The sequence below is a fragment of the Panulirus ornatus genome, chromosome 1 (genome assembly GCF_036320965.1).
Source record: "Panulirus ornatus isolate Po-2019 chromosome 1, ASM3632096v1, whole genome shotgun sequence".
NCBI classification, from domain to species: domain Eukaryota; kingdom Metazoa; phylum Arthropoda; class Malacostraca; order Decapoda; family Palinuridae; genus Panulirus; species Panulirus ornatus.
The window spans coordinates 94,890,482-94,911,800 of record NC_092224.1 but is presented as its reverse complement, the minus strand read 5'-3'; the positions used below and the strand labels follow the sequence as shown (position 1 = coordinate 94,911,800).

The 21,319-nt window shown below is 39.4% G+C and overlaps 1 protein-coding gene across 2 annotated transcripts in view; it reads right to left on the bottom strand.

Moving 5' to 3' along the window:
• The window catches only part of LOC139751195 (trans-1,2-dihydrobenzene-1,2-diol dehydrogenase-like), a 52,166-nt gene that overhangs the window by 20,378 nt on the left and 10,469 nt on the right, over window positions 1-21,319 (bottom strand). For both annotated transcript variants that reach the window (XM_071666364.1, XM_071666373.1), the window contains exons 2-6: window positions 20,419-20,629; window positions 19,454-19,617; window positions 13,050-13,177; window positions 9,916-10,039; window positions 2,822-2,947 (exon numbers count right to left, since the gene is read on the bottom strand). In XM_071666364.1, coding sequence (XP_071522465.1) covers window positions 2,822-2,947; window positions 9,916-10,039; window positions 13,050-13,177; window positions 19,454-19,617; window positions 20,419-20,617 — 741 coding nt within the window. In that variant the 5' untranslated portion in view covers window positions 20,618-20,629. The remainder of the gene's footprint in view (window positions 1-2,821; window positions 2,948-9,915; window positions 10,040-13,049; window positions 13,178-19,453; window positions 19,618-20,418; window positions 20,630-21,319) is intronic.

The following is a 21,319-nucleotide window of genomic DNA, read 5'->3' as shown; positions in this document are numbered from 1 at the left end:
TCATATATCTGCCACTTTATCATCAAACACATTCAGCAAACTTTCAAAATACTCACTCCATCTCCTTCTCACTTCACCACTACTTGTTATCACTTCCCCATTAGCCCCCTTCACCGATGTTCTCATTTGTTCTCATTTGCTCCCATGCTTAAACCTTTTTTTCATACTTGATTACCATTCCTACATTAGTGAGGAAGCATCAGGAACAGACGAAGAAAGGATGCATTTCCTTACAACCATTCTCTAGCTGTCATATCCACAACCAAGCCCCACAGACCTTTCCATGGTATACGCCAGTTGCTTCACATGCTTCACCACCCCGACCAAAATACCCTATATCTGCCACTCTATCATCAAACACATTCAAAAAACCTTCAAAATACTCACTCCATCTCTTTCTCACTTCATCACTACTTGTTATTAACTCCCCATTTGCCCCCTTCACCGATGTTCTCATTTGTTCTCTTGTCTTACACACTTTATTTACCTTCTTCCAAAACATCATTTTATTCTTCCTAAAATCTAATGATACTCTCGCACCCTAACTCTCATTTGCCTTCTTTTTCACCTCTTGCCCCTTTCTCTAGACTTCCTGCCTCCTTCATTTATACAACTCAAAGTCATTTGCACTCCTTCCCTGCAAAAAACATCCAAATGCCTCTTTCTTCTATTTCCCTAAGAATCTTACTTCTTCATCCTACCACTCACTACCCTTTCTAATCTGCCCACCTCCCACCTTTCTCATGCCACAGGCATCTTTTGTGGAAGCCATCACTACATCCCTAAATACATCCAATTCCTCCCCCACTCCCCTTATGTCCTTTGCTCTCATCTTTTTCCATTTTGCACTCAATCTCTCCTGGTACTTCCTCACATGTCTCCTTCCCAAGTTAACTTACTCTCACCACTCTCTTCACCCCAACATTCTCTCTTCTTTTCTGAAAACCTCTATAAATCTTCACCTTCACCTCCATAAGATAATGATCAGACATCCCTCCAGCTGCCCCTCTCAGCACATTAACATCCAAAAGTCTCTCTTTCACGTGCCTATCAATTAACATGTAATCCAATAATGCTCTCTGGCCATCTCTTCTATCTACATACGTATACTTATGTATATCTCTCTTTTTAAACCAAGTATTCCCAATCACTAGTCCTTTTTCAGCACACAAATCTACAAGCTCTTCACCATTTCCATTTACAACACTTAACACCCCATGTACACTAATTATTCCCTCAACTGCCACATTACTCACCTTTGCATTCAACTCACCCATCACTATAACCCGGTCTTGTGCATCAAAACTGCTAACACACTCACTCAGCTGCTCCCAAAACATTTGCCTCTAATGATCTTTCTTCTCATGCCCAGATGCATAGGCACCAATAATCACCCATCTCTCTCCATCCACCTATATCAATCTAGAGTTTACTTTCTTAAACTCTATCACATACTCCCACAATTCCTGCTTCTGGGGTAGTGCTACTCCTTCCTTTGCTCTTGTCCTCTCACCAACCCTTGACTTTACTCCCAAGACATTCCCAAACCACTCTTCCCCTTTACCCTTGAGCTTTGTTTCACTCAGAGCCACATCCAGGTACCTTTCCTCAAACATACTACTGATATCTTCTTTTTTCTCATCTTGATTACATCTACACACATTTAGACACCCCAGTCCAAGCCTTCGAAGAGGATGAGCACTCCCCTAATGACTCCCTCTTCTGTTTCCACTCAGAAAAATAGATTTCCTTTAAAACATCATCATAAGGAGTATTTTTCATGCTGAATACAAATCTGGGTTTAAAATATCATCTAGTCATCTTTATGACCTTTAATTAAACTGTTGAGTGAAGATATTCTTAAAGTATTATCTGATCATTAGCAATGAAGATATTCTTAGAGTATTATCTGATCATTAGCATTGTATTTACTGGGTATCTGTCAATAAGTAAGAGCATTATGAATTATTTTCCATGATTATTTAAAGTATAGAAGAGTTTCAATATGGTAAGTTTCAAGTGTGAAATGAAAAGTTTTTGAGCTGAAAACTACACTGAACTATTACCTTCAATCTTTCATATTTATCTCAAAAAAAAAAAAAGTTCCTTTAAAACTTCATTATGACTACAAACAATTTCAAGGTAAAAAATGTGCATGTAACAACTAACAAAGCTAGGAAGCCGGTGATGAGAAAACCCAAAATTTAAGAAACAGTGCTTGCAATGAGAGAACACTTCTTCACATGCTGTCAGGCTGAGAGTTGGTCTAGTTTACCAGCTGCATTTACTGGTACTGTTTGAAATGTTACACATAACATAAACATGTCCAAGCAATTCATGAATATGGCTGGCATACAATATTTCTTGTCACTTAAAATGTGACATACTTATCAAGAAGGGCAAATCTTTCAAGTGAAACAAAGCAAACACTGATCTGCAAATTCATAAAAAACAAAGCACATGCTGCATAAGAAAGCTACTGCATAAGCTTCTTGAAAGAGTGATGCTTGCCCATTATAGTCTGATAAGTTTAACAGAGTGTGCATAACTGAATGTTAGTTCATGTGCTGACAGCCTAAAAGGAGTGTGGCATTTGTCAAATGGGAAAGAGGATATCTTCTTTCTATTTTGCTTGAAGAAAATGGTCCACAATGACCACACTAACAAATCTTAAAGCATCAATAGAAATGAGTTTAACACAACTCACAGGGAAAATTGTACACTTAGTTACAATCCCAAGTCTGACTACAATCATTTGCCTTTATCAATCAAAAACCTTGACAAAAAGTTACCCTTTCTTCAATTTTAAACTGGATCTTACCTTCAGTGTTCCTTTGGTGCCAATAATAATGCCCTCACAAGGCAATTTACAGTGTATTGAAGAATTCAGTGTTGCTAAACGTCCCTTAGAGTATACCAATGTAGCACTTGCACTTTCATCTACACCCTGCAATGGATAATTTCTAACTTAGAATTTCCCCTTTTAAGAAATGCCATTGGTGTACATAAAACCCATCAAATTCTATGAAAGTAATGAACTATGATTCATGGTGGCTTTTTCACATCATTAGCTCTGAGCCCAAAATGAAAGAGGTTGGGAAAAAAGATTTTTGGGCTGAAAAAGGAAAAAAATGATAAAGTGGCAAAGAAAAAACGCAGGCAAGAAAATTACAAGAGGCTATAGATATGGTAAATACAATTTTGTGACAATACTTAATAAGAGAAATACAAGGATAGAGTCAAGATATAATGGGACGAACAGTAAGTGCAACTTTCAAAATGGAGATTTGTCACTGAGAGGTGCAATGCTTAAGCAGGCCAAGAAACTTAATGATAACTTAACAGGCCAAGAAACTTAACGATAAGGAACAAAGCAGCCAAGTCCTCATTTGAGATGAAATAAGTAGGAGAAAGGAATAGGGTCAGAGGGCAAAATATAAAGCACTGTATAAAACCAATGCGCTGGTCAACCCTGACAACAGCGGAGAAAGAATAAGTACAGTAAGTGGTGATTGTGAAGTACCAGGAGAGATTGAGTGTAGAATGGCAAAAGGTGAGAGCAAATGGTGTAAGACGATTAGGGGAGGAATGGGATGTATTTAGGGAAGCAGTGATGGCTTGCACAAAAGATGCATATGACATGAGAAAGTTGGGAGGTGGGCAGATTAGAAAGGGTAGAGAGTGGTGGGATGAAGAAGTAAGACTGTTAGTGAAAGAGAAGAGAGAGGCGTTTGGATGATTTTTGCAGGGAAGTAGTGCAAATGACTGGGAGATGTATAAAAGAAAGAGGCAGGAGGTCAACAAATAGGTGCAAAAAGTGAAAAAGAAGGTAAATGAGAGTTAGGGTGAAAGAGTATCATGAAATTTTAGGGAGAATAAAAAGATGTTTCGGAAGGAGGTAAATAATGTGCATAAGATTAGATTAGATTAGATTATTTATTGACCACAGAATCACATAAGTCACAAATTTCTAAAAAATACCGAAACCAAAAGCAAACCATCATCACCATAACATAAAACGTTAATTATGGTCCAAATGAAAAATACTTATTATATAATGACTTAAACATAAGACACTCAATACAATACATAAGAGAAACATAGTAGCTGGCATATTCTAACACAATTAGGCATATAGGTTCAAAATTTCATGAATAGCATGACATACAGTTTTATGTTCCATCCTATATACCGAACTGCTGTCTTAGCTGGGTAGACATTGCCCACTGTTCTATAACATGTTTCTCGGTTTGAATATTTCCACACATACAAAGACATAAGAACAAATGAGAACATCGGTGAAGGGGGCAAATGGGGAGGTAATAACAAGTAGTGATGAAGTGAGAAGGAGATGGAGTGAGTATTTTGAAGGTTTGTTGAATGTGTCTGATGAAGCATGTGAAGCATCTGGAGTATACCATGGAAAGGTCTGTGGGGCTTGGTTGTGGATATGAAAGCTAGAGAATGGTTGTAAGGGAATGCATCCTTTCTTCGTCTGTTCCTGATGCTTCCTCACTAATGTGGGAATGGTAATCAAGTGTGAAAACAAAGCTGTAAGAATGGGAATCAAAAAAGGGTTCAGGGACCGCATAGTCCTCCCAACCATGACCCATATAGATGAACCATGGATATGGAATGAGTCAGAAAGGTCAAGAATCCACGCTGTGTAAATACGCTATTTGAAAGGAGCATGTGGTATGACTAGACAGAATGAAGAAACTAGGGGGTGAGGCAGGGAATGGATTGTAGAGTTGGAGAGTGAGTGACAAGCAATTTTTAAGGTTTTATGGGCAACTGAAAAGCATGCAAGGCAAAGAAATTACAAGGACAGTATGACAGTATAAGTAAAGGGACTGGTGTGAGAGAAGACCCCCTGTGACATGGAAAAACAGAGTAGAAAAGTATTGAAGAAAGAAAAGGAGGAAAAAAGCATGGTATGGTGGACTCACAGAAAGCATTCAAAGAGAGGGATAAATGGAGACTCTTTTGCCATGGCCACCCCCTTGATAGGAATTCCTAAAGGGGAACAGGCATCAGATATAGATAGACAGGCAGAACAAATGACACCTCCTGGGCCCCCTCACCCTAAGCAGACTGCATACCTATTCCATTCTTCATAAACCTCATATTCATCTTGCTCATCAATCTATCCATAAACTGAGTGAGCAGCCATAGAGCCATCACACACCCCTGCCACATAACAAAGTTTACTTTGAAACAATCCTCTTCCTCTCTACCAACTCACAAACATCCCATCCTCTCGATAAAAACTCCTCACTGCTTCTATCAGTTTTCCTCTTACACCATATATTCATAACATCTAACAAAACCCATCTCTATCAACCCTATATGCTTTTTCCAGATCCATAAATGCTGCATACAAATCCTTCTGTTTCTCATAAGTATCTATGACACACACATTCTTTAAAGCAAACACCTGATCCATACATCCTCCACTACTCTTGAAAACACATTGTCCTTCCCCAGTATGATGCTCCATGCATGCCACCGTCTACTCACAGTTGCTACTCTTCCAATTAACTTACCAGGCACACTCAACAAACATATACCTCTGTAATAGGAACATCCATCTTTGTCCTTCTTGCCTTTATTCAATGTCACTCTACAGGCATTCTGCCAATCCTAAGGCACCTCAATGAAAAAAGATAAAGGAACAATTTACTTACTACAGTGTCAGAATATATATATATATACATATATATATATGGATAGAGTTGTGCGCAGGAGGGTGGATGTGCTGGAAATGAGATGTTTGAGGACAATGTGTGGTGTGAGGTGGTTTGATCGAGTAAGTAACGTAAGGGTAAGAGAGATGTGTGGAAATAAAAAGAGCGTGGTTGAGAGAGCAGAAGAGGGTGTTTTGAAATGGTTTGGGCACATGGAGAGAATGAGTGAGGAAAGATTGACCAAGAGGATATAAGTGTCGGAGGTGGAGGGAATGAGGAGAAGTGGGAGACCAAATTGGAGGTGGAAAGATGGAGTGAAAAAGATTTTGTGTGATCGGGGCCTGAACATGCAGGAGGGTGAAAGGAGGGCAAGGAATAGAGTGAATTGGAGCGATGTGGTATACCGGGGTTGACGTGCTGTCAGTGGATTGAATCTGGGCATGTGAAGCGTCTGGGGTAAACCATGGAAAGCTGTGTAGGTATGTATATTTTGCATGTGTGGACGTATGTATATACATGTGTATGGGGGTGGGTTGGGCCATTTCTTTTGTCTGTTTCCTTGCGCTACCTCGCTAACGTGGGAGACAGCGGCAAAAAGAAAAAAAAAAAAAAAAAAAAAAATATATGTATTTTAACTTTCTAAAAATGGGAAACAGAAGGAGTCACCCGGGGAGTGCTCATCCTCCTCGTAGACTCAGATTGGGGTGTCTAAATGTGTGTGGATGTAACCAAGATGTGAAAAAAGGATAGGTAGTATGTTTGTTAGGAAAGGAACCTGGATGTTTTGGCTCTGAGTGAAACGAAGCTCAAGGGTAAAGGGGAAGAGTGGTTTGGGAATGTCTTGGGAGTAAAGTCAGGGGTTAGTGAGAGGACAAGAGCAAGGGAGGGAGTAGCAGTATTCCTGAAACAGGAGTTGTGGGAGTATGTGATAGAATGTAAGAAAGTAAATTCTCGATTAATATGGGTAAAACTGAAAGTTGATGGAGAGAGATGGGTGATTATTGGTGCATATGCACCTGGGCATGAGAAGAAAGATCATGAGAGGCAAGTGTTTTAGGAGCAGCTGAATGAGTGTGTTAGTGGTTTTGATGCACAAGACCGGGTTATAGTGATGGGTGATTTGAATGCAAAGGTGAGTAATGTGGCAGTTGAGGGAATAATTGGTATACAGGGGGTGTTCAGTGTTTTAATGGAAATGGTGAAGAGCTTGTAGATTTATGTGCTGAAAAAGGACTGGTGATTGGGAATACCTGGTTTAAAAAGCGAGATATACATAAGTATAGGTATGTAAGTAGGAGAGATGGCCAGAGAGCGTTATTGGATTACGTGTTAATTGACAGGCGCGCGAGAGAGACTTTTGGATGTTAATGTGCTGAGAGGTGCAACTGGAGGGATGTCTGATCATTATCTTGTGGAGGCTAAGGTGAAGATTTGTATGGGTTTTCAGAAAAGAAGAGTGAATGTTGGGGTGAAGAGGGTAGTGAGAGTAAGTGAGCTTGGGAAGGAGACTTGTGTGAGGAAGTACCAGGAGAGACTGAGTACAGAATGGAAAAACGTGAGAACAATGGAAGTAAGGGGAGTGGGGGAGAAATGGGATGTATTTAGGGAATCAGTGATGGAGTGCGCAAAAGATGCTTGTGGCATGAGAAGCGTGGGAGGTGGGTTGATTAGAAAGCGTAGTGAGTGGTGGGATGAAGAAGTAAGATTATTAGTGAAAGAGAAGAGAGAGGCATTTGGATGATTTTTGCAGGGAAAAATGCAATTATAGTGGGAGATGTATAAAAGAAAGAGACAGGAGGTCAAGAGAAAGGTGCAAGAGGTGAAAAAGAGGGCAAATGAGAGTTGGGGTGAGAGAATATCATTAAATTTTAGGGAGAATAGAAAGATGTTCTGGAAGGAGGTAAATAAAGTGCGTAAGACAAGGGAGCAAATGAGAACTTCAGTGAAGTGCGCAAATGGGGAGGTGATAACAAGTAGTGGTGATGTGAGAAGGAGATGGAGTGAGTATTTTGAAGGTTTGTTGAATGTGTTTGATGATAGAGTGGCAGATATAGGGTGTTTTGGTCGAGGTGGTGTGCAAAGTGAGAGGGTTAGGGAAAATGATTTGGTAAACAGAGAAGAGGTAGTAAAAGCTTTGCGGAAGATGAAAGCCGGCAAGGCAGCAGGTTTGGATGGTATTGCAGTGGAATTTATTAAAAAAGGGGTTGACTGTATTATTGACTGGTTGGTAAGGTTATTCAATGTATGTATGACTGTATTGTTGACTGGTTGGTAAGGTTATTTAATGTATGTATGACTCATGGTGAGGTGCCTGAGGATTGGCGGAATGCGTGCATAGTGCCATTGTACAAAGGCAAAGGGGATAAGAGTGAGTGCTCAAATTACAGAGGTATAGGTTTGTTGAGTATTCCTGGTAAATTATATGGGAGAGTATTGATTGAGAGGGTGAAGGCATGTACAGAACATCAGATTGGGGAAGAGCAGTGTGGTTTCAGAAGTGGTAGAGGATGTGTGGATCAGGTGTTTGCTTTGAAGAATGTATGTGAGAAATACTTAGAAAAGCAAATGGATTTGTATGTAGCATTTATGGATCTGGAGAAGGCATATGATAGAGTTGATAGAGATGCTCTGTGGAAGGTATTAAGAATATATGGTGTGGGAGGCAAGTTGTTAGAAGCAGTGAAAAGTTTTTATCGAGGATGTAAGGCATGTGTACATGTAGGAAGAGAGGAAAGTGATTGGTTCTCAGTGAATGTAGGTTTGCGGCAGGGGTGTGTGATGTCTCCATGGTTGTTTAATTTGTTTATGGATGGGGTTGTTAGGGAGGTGAATGCAAGAGTTTTGGAAAGAGGGGCAAGTATGAAGTCTGTTGGGGATGAGAGAGCTTGGGAAGTGAGTCAGTTGTTGTTCGCTGATGATACAGCGCTGGTGGCTGATTCATGTGAGAAACTGCAGAAGCTGGTGACTGAGTTTGGTAAAGTATGTGAAAGAAGAAAGTTAAGAGTAAATGTGAATAAGAGCAAGGTTATTAGGTACAGTAGGGTTGAGGGTCAAGTCAAATGGGAGGTAAGTTTGAATGGAGAGAAACTGGAGGAAGTAAAGTGTTTTAGATATCTGAGAGTGGATCTGGCAGCGGATGGAACTATGGAAGCGGAAGTGGATCATAGGGTGGGGGAGGGGGCGAAAATCCTGGGAGCCTTGAAGAGTGTGTGGAAGTCGAGAACATTATCTCGGAAAGCAAAAATGGCTATGTTTGAAGGAATAGTGGTTCCAACAATTTTGTATGGTTGTGAGGCGTTGTGCGCAGGAGGGTGGATGTGCTGGAAATGAGATGTTTGAGGACAATGTGTGGTGTGAGGTGGTTTGATCGAGTAAGTAACGTAAGGGTAAGAGAGATGTGTGGAAATAAAAAGAGCGTGGTTGAAAGAGCAGAAGAGGGTGTTTTGAAGTGGTTTGGTCGCATGGAGAGGATGAGTGAAGAAAGATTGACCAAGAGGATATATGTGTCGGAGGTGGAGGGAACGAGGAGAAGTGGGAGACCAAATTGGAGGTGGAAAGATGGAGTGAAAAAGATTTTGTGTGATCGAGGCCTGAACATGCAGGAGGGTGAAAGGAGGGCAAGGAATAGAGTGAATTGGATTGATGTGGTATACTGGGGTTGACGTGCTGTCAGCGGATTGAATCAGGGCATGTGAAGCATCTGGGGTAAACCATGGAAAGCTGTGTAGGTATGTATATTTGCGTGTGTGGACGTGTATGTATATACATGTGTATGGGGGTGGGTTGGGCCATTTTTTTCGTCTGTTTCCTTGCGCTACCTCGCAAACGCGGGAGACAGCGGCAAAAAAAAAAAAAAAGTAAAAAATACAGATCAGACATCTAAGGAAGGCAGGCTGGCTGATGTTAATCCATACAGCATAATACCAAACTAATGGTGAGCATGCATCAGTACCTTTACTCATGACAACAACTGTTTATCATGACATCAGGGCCCTAAGCAATTGCTGACTAGTAAAGACATGTCTATGGTCGTGTATCTCTATCTAACACCACTAATATGAAGTTGATAAGAGGGAAGAGAAACTCTCAAGAATTCTCCCTATTCTGTAGGGAGGTCAAATGGTTCTAAACCCTATAAATCCCAGCACTTTCTGAGGGAGCTCACAGGGCACCAAAAGGTAAGAAATACAATAAGATAAACCAGCACTGCTCAATCTCATTAACTCACATCATAATTCAGGTGACCTGCTGCAACAACTTTAGCTGGTTTTTCGCCACCCATGACAAGTGATGCAAACTGAACACAGTACAGACCAAGGTCAAGTGTTCCTCCTCCTCCAAGTGACTTCTTCCTGAAATGTCATAAATGCTTTTCTCATTTAAAGATATCTTATAAAACTATAGCAATACCTTTCCCCTCACCTCCTTTCCAGTTTCATATTGGGTGCAATATCTAGAAGCATCAATAACAAAACAATAAAATGATGTCAGTGATAATGCTACAGTACGAAAATTACTGTGTCATCTATATCTCTAAAGAGGTATTCAAATAAGTTATACTGGGAGGGAATGGCATTAATAAAGGAACATTTTATACATAAAGAGATATTTCTATATTCAAACATAAATCAACTGCAAAGACAAGCTGAACACTGCCTAATCAAAGTCAATGGAAACAAAAACATCCTGAATTCAGATCTACATTGGAAGCCCTTAATTACATACAGCCTCCATTACACTAGCTCTGCATTACCAGTTCAGTATGTCATATACTGAAAAGATGAACAAATAATCAAACATTTAGGGGAAGAGACAGATGAACTATATTCCTGTGGCTGATGTTAGTACAAAGATTCGTTTTCTGTAATCTCTGACTAATTGGGAAGATATGTGGTCAGATGAGCACCCTTCAGAATAGATGACCAATAAATGGTAGGTGGTGTCTGAGTAAATACATACCTGTCTAGCACCAGAAAGGAAAATGAACATCATGACCTCATTCATATAACTGATTAACCTCAATATCATTCATGGAAGGCATGAAAGATGATGATGCTACTATACATGGAACTACAAGATCTGTGCCTCTGATTAAGGGGAATGTGCATACTCTGACCCTGGCATCTGCCTCACTCATCACTCCTTCCATGATGATATGAGACAGCCATGGTTACACCATGCATCCTTCTCCCTTTCTATCTTCACGCATGCCTTACTCTCCAGGAGAAAAAATTCTCGCGTTATTCAATGACTTTCCACCCAACCATACATCTGTAACACCTTGCAGCAGTGCCTCCCTGTCAACTCTATCATGCATTTTCTCCAGATCCATATTGTCATGTACAAATCAGACTCTTTCTCCAATTTGCATACAAATTCTTCAAAGCAAACACCAGATTCATAAACACTATCCTAAAGTCAACGTTCCTCCTTAATAACATACTCTGTGCCAATCACCACCCTTTCAATCACAAATAGGTATACCTGACCAGGAATACTAAAAAAAAAAAAAATCACCTCTGTAATTCCATATTTTTGTCTACTAAGGCATGAATGGCACAGAATGAATATTTAATAAAATTCATCTGCACCCACTTGGAAGCCTTACTTTTCATTTCAGTTAAAAGTCACTCACATGAAAAGTGAAATTTTTTTTTTTTTTTTTTTTTTATACTTTGTCGCTGTCTCCCGCGTTTGCGAGGTAGCGCAAGGAAACAGACGAAAGAAATGGCCCAACCCCCCCCATACACATGTACATACACACGTCCACACACGGAAATATACATACCTACAGAGCTTTCCATGGTTTACCCCGGACGCTTCACATGCCTTGATTCAATCCACTGACAGCACGTCAACCCCTGTATACCACATCGCTCCAATTCACTCTATTCCTTGCCCTCCTTTCACCCTCCTGCATGTTCAGGCCCCGATCACACAAAATCCTTTTCACTCCATCTTTCCACCTCCAATTTGGTCTCCCTCTTCTCCTCGTTCCCTCCACCTCCGACACATATATCCTCTTGGTCAATCTTTCCTCACTCATTCTCTCCATGTGCCCAAACCATTTCAAAACACCCTCTTCTGCTCTCTCAACCACGCTCTTTTTATTTCCACACATCTCTCTTACCCTTACGTTACTTACTCGATCAAACCACCTCACACCACACATTGTCCTCAAACATCTCATTTCCAGCACATCCAACCTCCTGCGCACAACTCTATCCATAGCCCACGCCTCGCAACCATACAACATTGTTGGAACTACTATTCCTTCAAACATACCCATTTTTGCTTTCCGGGATAATGTTCTCGACTTCCACACATTTTTCAAGGCTCCCAAAATTTTTGCCCCCTCCCCCACCCTATGATCCACTTCCGCTTCCATGGTTCCATCCGCTGACAGATCCACTCCCAGATATCTAAAACACTTCACTTCCTCCAGTTTTTCACCATTCAAACTCACCTCCCAATTGACTTGACCCTCAACCCTACTGTACCTAATAACCTTGCTCTTATTCACATTTACTCTTAACTTTCTTCTTCCACACACTTTACCAAACTCCGTCACCAGCTTCTGCAGTTTCTCACATGAATCCGCCACCAGCGCTGTATCATCAGCGAACAACAACTGACTCACTTCCCAAGCTCTCTCATCCCCAACAGACTTCATACTTGCCCCTCTTTCCAAAACTCTTGCATTTACCTCCCTAACATATGCCTACATATTCCTCTGGCTCAACTGACCTCTCATATACCCTTTCATTTTGTTCTTCATTCAATCTAGTTATACCACATACATGCTCCTCTGAAAAGGCTCATTTCCACTAAGATTTAATTTTCACTCTCAAACTGCAGCTTTAGTTTAACTCACATTCCTCTGAATTTCCTATGGTGATGAAATGAATCTCAAAATCTGGATTAAATAATCAAATACAAAACATGTATCTGATAACTCTCCATTAATCTTCCCTCGGTCTACCCACGAAGTTTGTTATACTTTCTTGTCCTTAATATCTAAATTTTATCCACAGTTTTCACTTAATTTTTTTTCCTCAGTTCAAAATTATGTGCTTCACTGGCCCCTAGGAGCAAAGGCCTTTAACCACATCACAACCAACTACAACAGACAATGCTATTGCTAAAAAAAAAAAAAAAATTGTAAGCAATACAAGGCTCTCTCAGGGGTTCAGATTAATGTCCTTACAAGTCTATTCTCTTAGTGATAATACTATTTTTGATAATATTAAGTAAATGTAACTCCGAAAAGCAAAAACAACCCTAAAAGCAGTCATGAAACAATCTTTAAATTCATTCAGTCAAAATGTGTTCTGGGTAAATGCACTTGAACTCTTTACTTACACAGAACGATCTACGTGTTCCAAATTGGCTCCAAAGCTACAAAATACTTGCACCACATCTCCAATCTCCCCTGACTTGATTCGTTCCATCATTTCTTTGTAGACTGGGAAGAACCTTGACCAAACAGCCTGTTTAATAATGTAGGTTTAAAATGTTTTACACATGAGTTATCTTATTAGCTTTACAGATGGCACCTTAAGAGCAAGTATTTTCCATATTTAAGCATATCAAAAAAAAGACAACATAATGGGTTTAGCAGAGAGCAAGGGTCTACATCTGGAAAAAAATCCATATCACAGGTATACAGGGCTATCTTTACAATCTACATCAATCCCTTCTTGACCAGCTATGGATACCTGACATGATGGGAAGTTGAAGTCTCCCCATTCGAGATCCTTATAGCAATAAATTCCTGAATATGACATCTAAATTAGGAATAAATAGCTTCATATGAACAACTGCAGCAAAATCAATAATAACACTACATTTCAAAATATAGATAGAAGACCTTCACTCCAAGTATTCAAAGTCCAAAATATCCAAAATACTAATACCCACACATTTCAGATTCCTCTCATAATCGTTCAAGAGTTCCCAAAGTTTAGATTCATGGTGGTAATGCACTTAATCTTCCCGTGTTTTGTCATTTCTGTGGATCAGCCCATATTCTACCCTCATAGTGGATTCTAACATGCATCTAACCCTCAACATTTCATCACCTATCTAATCAACAAATTCTACCCTATTAGAAGCAGAGACATGCAAAAATGTTGTGCAAGTACAATAAAATTATCTACCAAGTGATTCACACTGAAAATATCTACATATATCACATACAAATCAGCCCTGGGGTAAGGAAAGAAGTAACACTATCCTCAAATCTCCTGAGGAACAAGACTGAGGGACTGTAAATCCACCCCTTCAAAATTTTCCCTTTCCACATGTAGTAAAAGAGGAAGAGGTGAAGAGAGAGCTTTTCCTCACTCATTCACCTGTTCTTGATGCTTCCAAGGCAAAAAACAGCAAACAGGCCTAAAGATTTCTTTTTTATGTTGAAGGCCCCAGTCATGGACAAAAGTCCACATCAAGAACAGACATTGATTGAAATATAGAGAGAAATATGACGCAAAAAAAAGGAAAGACAAAAGAAAGTATTTATGAATTTTGGAGGAAGTGAAAGACGCCTTTTGAAATGTGCTGGGTCATATCATTGGTAAAACATGAGATGTTAGAGAGTTCCAGAGCTTCAACATGTAGGGAAAAAAGCAGGTATCAAAACAGCCCATCCTTGAGCTGCTGTTGGCCACACAATAATCATGTGATATGGCAGCTTGCCTATGTATTATGTGGTTTAGCTAGTGGTTGGGGCACACAAGCAGCCAGGTCTCAGGAGCAAAAATCTAAGTAATACCTATAGAAAAGGCAAAGTGAACCAACATTGCAGTTAAGGGCAAGGGGTCAAGTTTGGAAGTTGGCCTGGGACAGTTATAAGGCAAATCACTTTTGACTCAACTATGTCAAGTAAGCATACAGAGATACAACCACCGCAAATGTGAGTGCAGCATCCATACAATGACGAATCAATCTCTTGTATAAACGGAGCAACTGTTCAAAAGAAAACAAGCTTCAACATCTAAACAGGACACCCTGTTTCTTAGAGGCAAACTTAGCTATGCCTATAATGTAGGGCTTCCAAGAAAGAGTGGAGTTACAGTAATACCAAGTATGTTCACTGAGTCAAGAGATGGAATTAGAGAACCATCAAAGAAGAGACAAGAGATGTGGGAAGTTTTTGATAGAAAGATGGGTAGAAATTGTGTCTTGGAGGCATTAAACTTTACAAGATTTTGTCTACCCCCACTGAGGTATCCTGTCTGAGTTTATTAAGCAAGCTGTGTCAAGATGAGAGGCAGATCGAGTGAGAGAATAGGGAGCAGAATTGAAGGATGTGGATGAATGCAGTGTTGAGTCATCAGTGTATGAGTGCATTGATTATCTGTGGAGGAGAGAGAATCATTGAAAAAAGGGGAAAAAGTGTAAGGGACAGGATAGAACCTTGAGGGACACTGCTGTTGATGGAGAAAAGGGAGGAGGCTGATCCATAAACAACCATAAAGATAGATTGGCCAGACAGGAAGCTAGAAATGAAGGAGCAAAATGAGGGAGGGAAGCCAAAAGAGGGAGCTTAAAGATGAGACCCCAGTGCTATTCCCTGTCAAAAGCCTTAGAAATGTCAATGGCAACTACATATGACTCCCCAAAATAGTAAGATAGGAAAGAATATCCCCAGTGGATCTCACTTTATGGAAGCCTTAATGGTAATCTGAGAGAAGACTGTGATTTTCGAGGTGTTTATGGATATGGGAGTTGAGGAGGGATTCAGAGACTTTGGAAATGTTAGATGTCAAAGCGATATGATGACAGGCAGAGGGGTCAGAATGGTCACTCTTCTTAGGGATGGGATGTATCAGTATACGTTTCCAAAGAGAAGGAAAACTTTTGGTTTTAAAGCAGATATGGAACAGACAAGCAAACACAGGTGCAATTCAGAGGCACACTCTTTCACTTTTAATACATCTGTCCTGCCATCAGGACCATCATCTTTGTTTGTGTCTAGAGAAAGAAGCACTTTTTGGACAGTCAGAAAAAGATTACTGGAAGTGGCACAGGATTAGTATGAGGAGCATCAGGGAGTGAAGGAATGTTAGTCATCCAAAATGGAGTTAGAGGAGAAATGGGAACCAAAGAGAGTAGCTTTGTCTATGGGAGAGACAGCTATAGTACTGTCAGCATGGAAAAGTGAAGGAATGGTACAGTGACAGAAGTCAGAGATGCCCTTAGCTAAAGACCAGAAAGACCTATCAGTGGATGACGAAGAGAAGTTATTGCACTTCCTTTGAATAAAGGAATGCTTAGCCTTACAGATAATATGCTAACAGCAAATACAGGTAGTGATAAAAGCTAAATGCAGCCAGAGGAAGGAGAGTTTTTTGAAGCCCAATATGCCTGATCCCTTGCCTGAATGGCCTTAGAACAGGAAAGTTGAACCATGGATTGGATGAAGAGGTCGTCTTGGAGGAAGAGGGGATACAAACTTCCACTCCTGCAAGAATAACCTCTGCTTTGCATTTGGTGGTGACAAAAGCATTACCACATAAGAGACAGTAATATACCCAAGAAAAGTCAGGAAAGAAGTTATGCAAATTATTTCAGTCAGCTTTGCTGAGGTGCCACTATATATGCTTAGATGGGGCTCCTGGAGGGGGAGGTGCCATTAGAATTGATATATTCATAAGAGTGTGATCAGGTGAACCAATTGGGGGTGATATTAAGTATTTACAGCAGGATGAAAAAGAGTTGAAAAAAAATCCAGATACTAGGAGAGTGGTCACAGCAGACAGGAATGTGGGTAGGGTGTGAGATAATATGGTCTAAATAGTTGAGAATGAAGAACATGAGGGCTTCAGTCCCTCCACCATCCATATGGGATGAATTCAACCATTTCCTATGGTGAATGTTGAAATCCCCAAGGTATAGGATCTCAGCCTTTCCAGTGAGAGGAAGTCACAGTCTCATGGCAGGAGCTTATGTAGTCGAAGAAGGATATCAAATTAGTCGAATTAGGAGAGCAATAGGTGAAACTGAGGGAAAGTGTGGTATTAAGGAGACAGACTTTGAGCCACTTAACATCAAAGTTTGGAAACTCAAGGTCCTTGAAGCATGCAGCAGGTGTGTTGGTTAAATTAAGCACAGACATCACCTTTGAACCAGAATCGTGAGTGGAGGTTATAGTCAGATATGAGAAAGGGATTAGTAAAAACATCATCATACAACTGTGTCTCAGAGAGAAGTACGATATTAGGAGAGTTACTAGACAGTTGCAAAGAGGATACATGTGTCAGAAGTGAACGAAACAGGGAGAAGTAGGAGACCCAATTGGAGGTGGGAGGATGGAGTGAAAGAGATTTTGAGCGATCAGGGCCTAAACATGGAGGAGGGTGAAAGTCATGCTTAGAATGGAGTGAATTGGAATGATGTGGTATACAGGGGTTGTGTGCCATCATTGGACTAAACCAGGGCATATGAAAAATCAGGAGTAAACCATGGAAAGGTTTGTGGGTCCTGGATGTGGATAGGGGACAATGGTTTTGGTGCGTTATACATGACAGTTAGAGAATGGATGTGGCCTTACTTCACATGTTTCCTGGTGCTACTTTGCTAACACAAGGGGACTGTGATGCAGGTCATATTGGGAACATTTTTGGTGAAGAATGTAACCTCCCCTTAAAACACAAGTTTCAATAGCTTGTATAATGACAGGTCATCAAAATGAAATTTCTTAGGAAAATAACCATGTCGTGAAGAGGGGGCCCCAAGGTAGTCCTGTTGGTTTCCTATGCAGGTGTCTTTCAGCAACAGGTGTAACAAATGCAGTTGAGTAAAGACTTTTGGCAAACACAATAAAATCAATGCATAAGGTAATCATCCCAAAGATATCAAAATTTTTATATGCACAATATGCTCAGTTTGATGACTGTTCATGCTTTTACAGAAAGCCCTATCTGACTAGGAGACTTCACAGCAGATGGATGGAATTATTTAGATATCAGTGGATACTAGGTAAAGCTCAATGTTATGGACAATATCTTGATTCTTTTATTTTCTTTCTATGGGAATGGTCATTGTCTGTTTTCATTCTCTGGAAGCTATTTACAGATAGTCTTTATAAGGAAATATTTTCTGAGTATTCAACCACATAGTATCAATGAATAATTATCCTTAATTACACTATAACTAAATTTCTATGGATCTACTGAAAGTTCCCACTGGTACAAATTTCTCAATGATATCTTTTATGCATAATATGAAATGAGTTAATGTTTTATATCAAAACTCAATCTTACCTCAAATTTCAGAGCCATGACAGTAATACTCAAGTAAGGTAAGGCTCTCTAGCTGCATGTGCCCATGTCATATACTTATCTTTAAAGTTAGTTCCACCTATTGCAGGTAGTGTAGCCTGCACCAGATAAACTACTAACAAGATAAATGTTTGCATGTCTGTCCAAATTCTTGCAAACAAGTCAGTATCATTCTAGCATAAACATTACACTCAACCCTGCAAAGCACTCAAAATGCATTCCTAGTTCAGGCAACTCTAGCGAACTCAGTTCTTAAATCTATCTATCTACATCTCTGATGCCTGTTCCATTCTGGGACTCCCTCAAGGGGGTGGTCACAGCAATAGAGTCTCCTCAACTAGTGAACTCCAGTGCCGCTTCCTGGCCTTTGATGCTTCACCCTTAACAGGCCACTGGTAGAAGGCAAGTCTAGTGCAGTGTTTGCAGAGGCTCCTGCCTAATGGTCCTACTGACTGCTTCTACCTAATGCTCTCACCAAATGTTCCTACCAACTACTTCTACCTAATTTAGTTCTAAAAGGGTCAAAATTCTGTACAGTATATATGGGGATGCATTCCTGAAAGTTAGTACAGGTACTGAACCATTTATCTGGAAAGTTTGGGAACAGTGGCAACCTGGATTTCAGGATTTTCCAGTTTTCTGGAACACAGCCTAATATATATGTAAAATATAAATAATGAAAAAGAATGAACGAAATTGTGTTGAAGAGATACAATTCAATAACCTTCAAAAGCAGAGTCTGTTTGATCCACGAAGCCTGCCACATCCAAAATTAGCCAGTCTCAAAAAGATCCAGATTTCTGGAACTTCTGGTTTTCTGGAGTCCGGATAAACGGTTCAGTACCTGTATTTCTTAAGTATAAGAGACAAATCTACAACATCCATCTCAACTCACAACCATCAGATGCTTAACCACTTTGGCCTCCCTTGTCGCTTACATTTTAACATTCAAAGTGATAATTTCTTGAAAACTTAGTCACATTTCAAGCCAAATAATTACAAGTCTTTTTTTAAGAAATCATGGTTTGAAAATGCTTCATTTTCTTTGTTTTTAGAAAAATGCTTCTTCAGGAAAAAGACTTCAAGAATGAATTGATTGCATTAATGTTTCTTTCACCATTATAAAATTCATTTCTCATAAGATAGGAGGTTTCTCCAGCAATACCTAAGGCAAAAATAAAAAGGCATAATAACTTTTGGCTTCTATGCTATTTTGCACTTCTTTTCCTAAAAATGCTACACATGCCACACAATTGTGAACATATAGAAGCAAAAAAATGAGCTTAAATTCGGCAGAAAAGACTGAACTAAAGAAAGTATTAATATTAGTATGTTTAACTGAACAATATACTTTTTATCTTAGTGTATTATCTAGTTATGTATTAAAAAAACTCAACAGAAGATGACATACCGCCATCAGAAAAACTTTTTTCTTGCATGCAAGTTCTACTAACTTGAAAAATTCAACAGAAGATGACATACCTCCATAAGAAAAACTTTTTTCTTCCGAGCAAGTTCTACTAACTCTCTTGTTTCTTTGGCATTCATGCAAAGTGGCTTTTCACACAAGACATGCTTTCCTGCATTAATCATGAGGCTGGCCACACCAAGGTGTAATGGATGAATGACACCAATGTAAACAACCTCTGCCAAATAATATGTATGTTAGCAAAGGCACAAAGGAAAACATTAAACTAGCAAATCAACATTTCTCATACAGAATACTTAAATAGCATGTCATCTATATGCACACTGTTGACAAACTGTTGATAGAACAATCCATCTCTTTAAACTATGTAAAAATTTCTAATAAATTATATGAAGTGGGCTATATAGAATATCTTCCAAATACTTCATTTATGTGCCCACTTAATGCATTTAGAATTTAACTGAACCAAGCCATTAGCAAGACCCTTTTGCAGTTATACCTCTTAAATCTAAAAGTCAATTCACTAAAAATCATAGCTGATCCAACAGTAAACTAAGCCTCATCAGATACTATAGCTATTTGGCAAATCTTTGAAAAACGTTACATAATCAACACTGTGTAAATGAAAATAGTAAAAAAGAAATTGGAGTAACCTGTAAACAAGAATCACCTCAAGTAAGGAAAACTGCTTACTGGAAATAATGACATTAAGATATGTGAGATGGATTGTTTTCTCACCCTCTTCAGGGTTATCCATACAGATCATAAATGGCTTAAACATACAAAACATGATTATCAGAATACACAGTGAACAATCACTTTTTCAGAAAGGTAGAGCAAATAGAGGGACTAATCTTATGGATACAGCTGTTGAAAAAGATAATTGTCATAAGGAACCAAATTACAATATCCTAATTTTAGAATTCATCATTTATATTCAAATGCTGATTGCTAGTATATTCAGGAGAAAGTGTAAAAAGAATATATTAATAAAGATGAAAAAGTTAAAGCATCTTACCAACATCAGGGTTCTTTGCTAGTTCCCCGTATGACCCATATGCCTTTTCTATTTCAAACTTTTTAGCAAAGGTCTGAGCATCAGCTAATGCTCGATCTCCAACAGCCACAACCTGGTGATCATCTTTCAGCACTTTCATTGCTGTGACAAAGTCATTTGAAATCTTCCCTGCACCTGCAATACCCCATCGTGTAGCCATTGCTCAAACAATCTGCAAATAATTCCAAATTTTACTCTCTCCCGGATCAATTTAGATATACATATTTATCCGTGGTCTTCAATGTCATGATCACTATGGTCAAATACAATGTTGCTACATAAAATCTATATGAATTGAAAAAATAAATAAAACCAGTGGAAGGGTTATTTGTCACAAGATAGCTAACAACACCCAACTCGACCTAATCACAGCAACCTTGTTCACACACCCTTTTGATGCTTGAACCAATATGGTGGGCACTACAATACCCCACGATTACGAAGATGCTAATTCTGTTCTATATTCTGAATTGATTCAACCATTTTATTACAATCTTTGACTTTTGGCAGCAGTTTTTCATTAACTGTGTCATATTTTGTTCCAGTATATCTATTTATATCCCTGGAGATAGGGGAGAAAGAATACTTCCCACATATTCCCTGCATGTCGTAGAAGGTGACTAAAAGGGGAGGGAGTGGGGGGGATGGAAATCCTCCCCATCCATTTTTACTTTTCCAAGAAAGGAACAGAGAAGGGGCCAAGTGAGGATATTCCTCTAAGGCTCAGTCCTCTGTTCCTAATGCTACCTCGCTAATGTGGGAAATGGCGAATATGTATGAAAAAACTATTCAAATATCTATCAAGACTTCTGATGCTTTGCTTCCCCTTGAATTCCTTAAACTTACTGCTGTATTTGCTTTC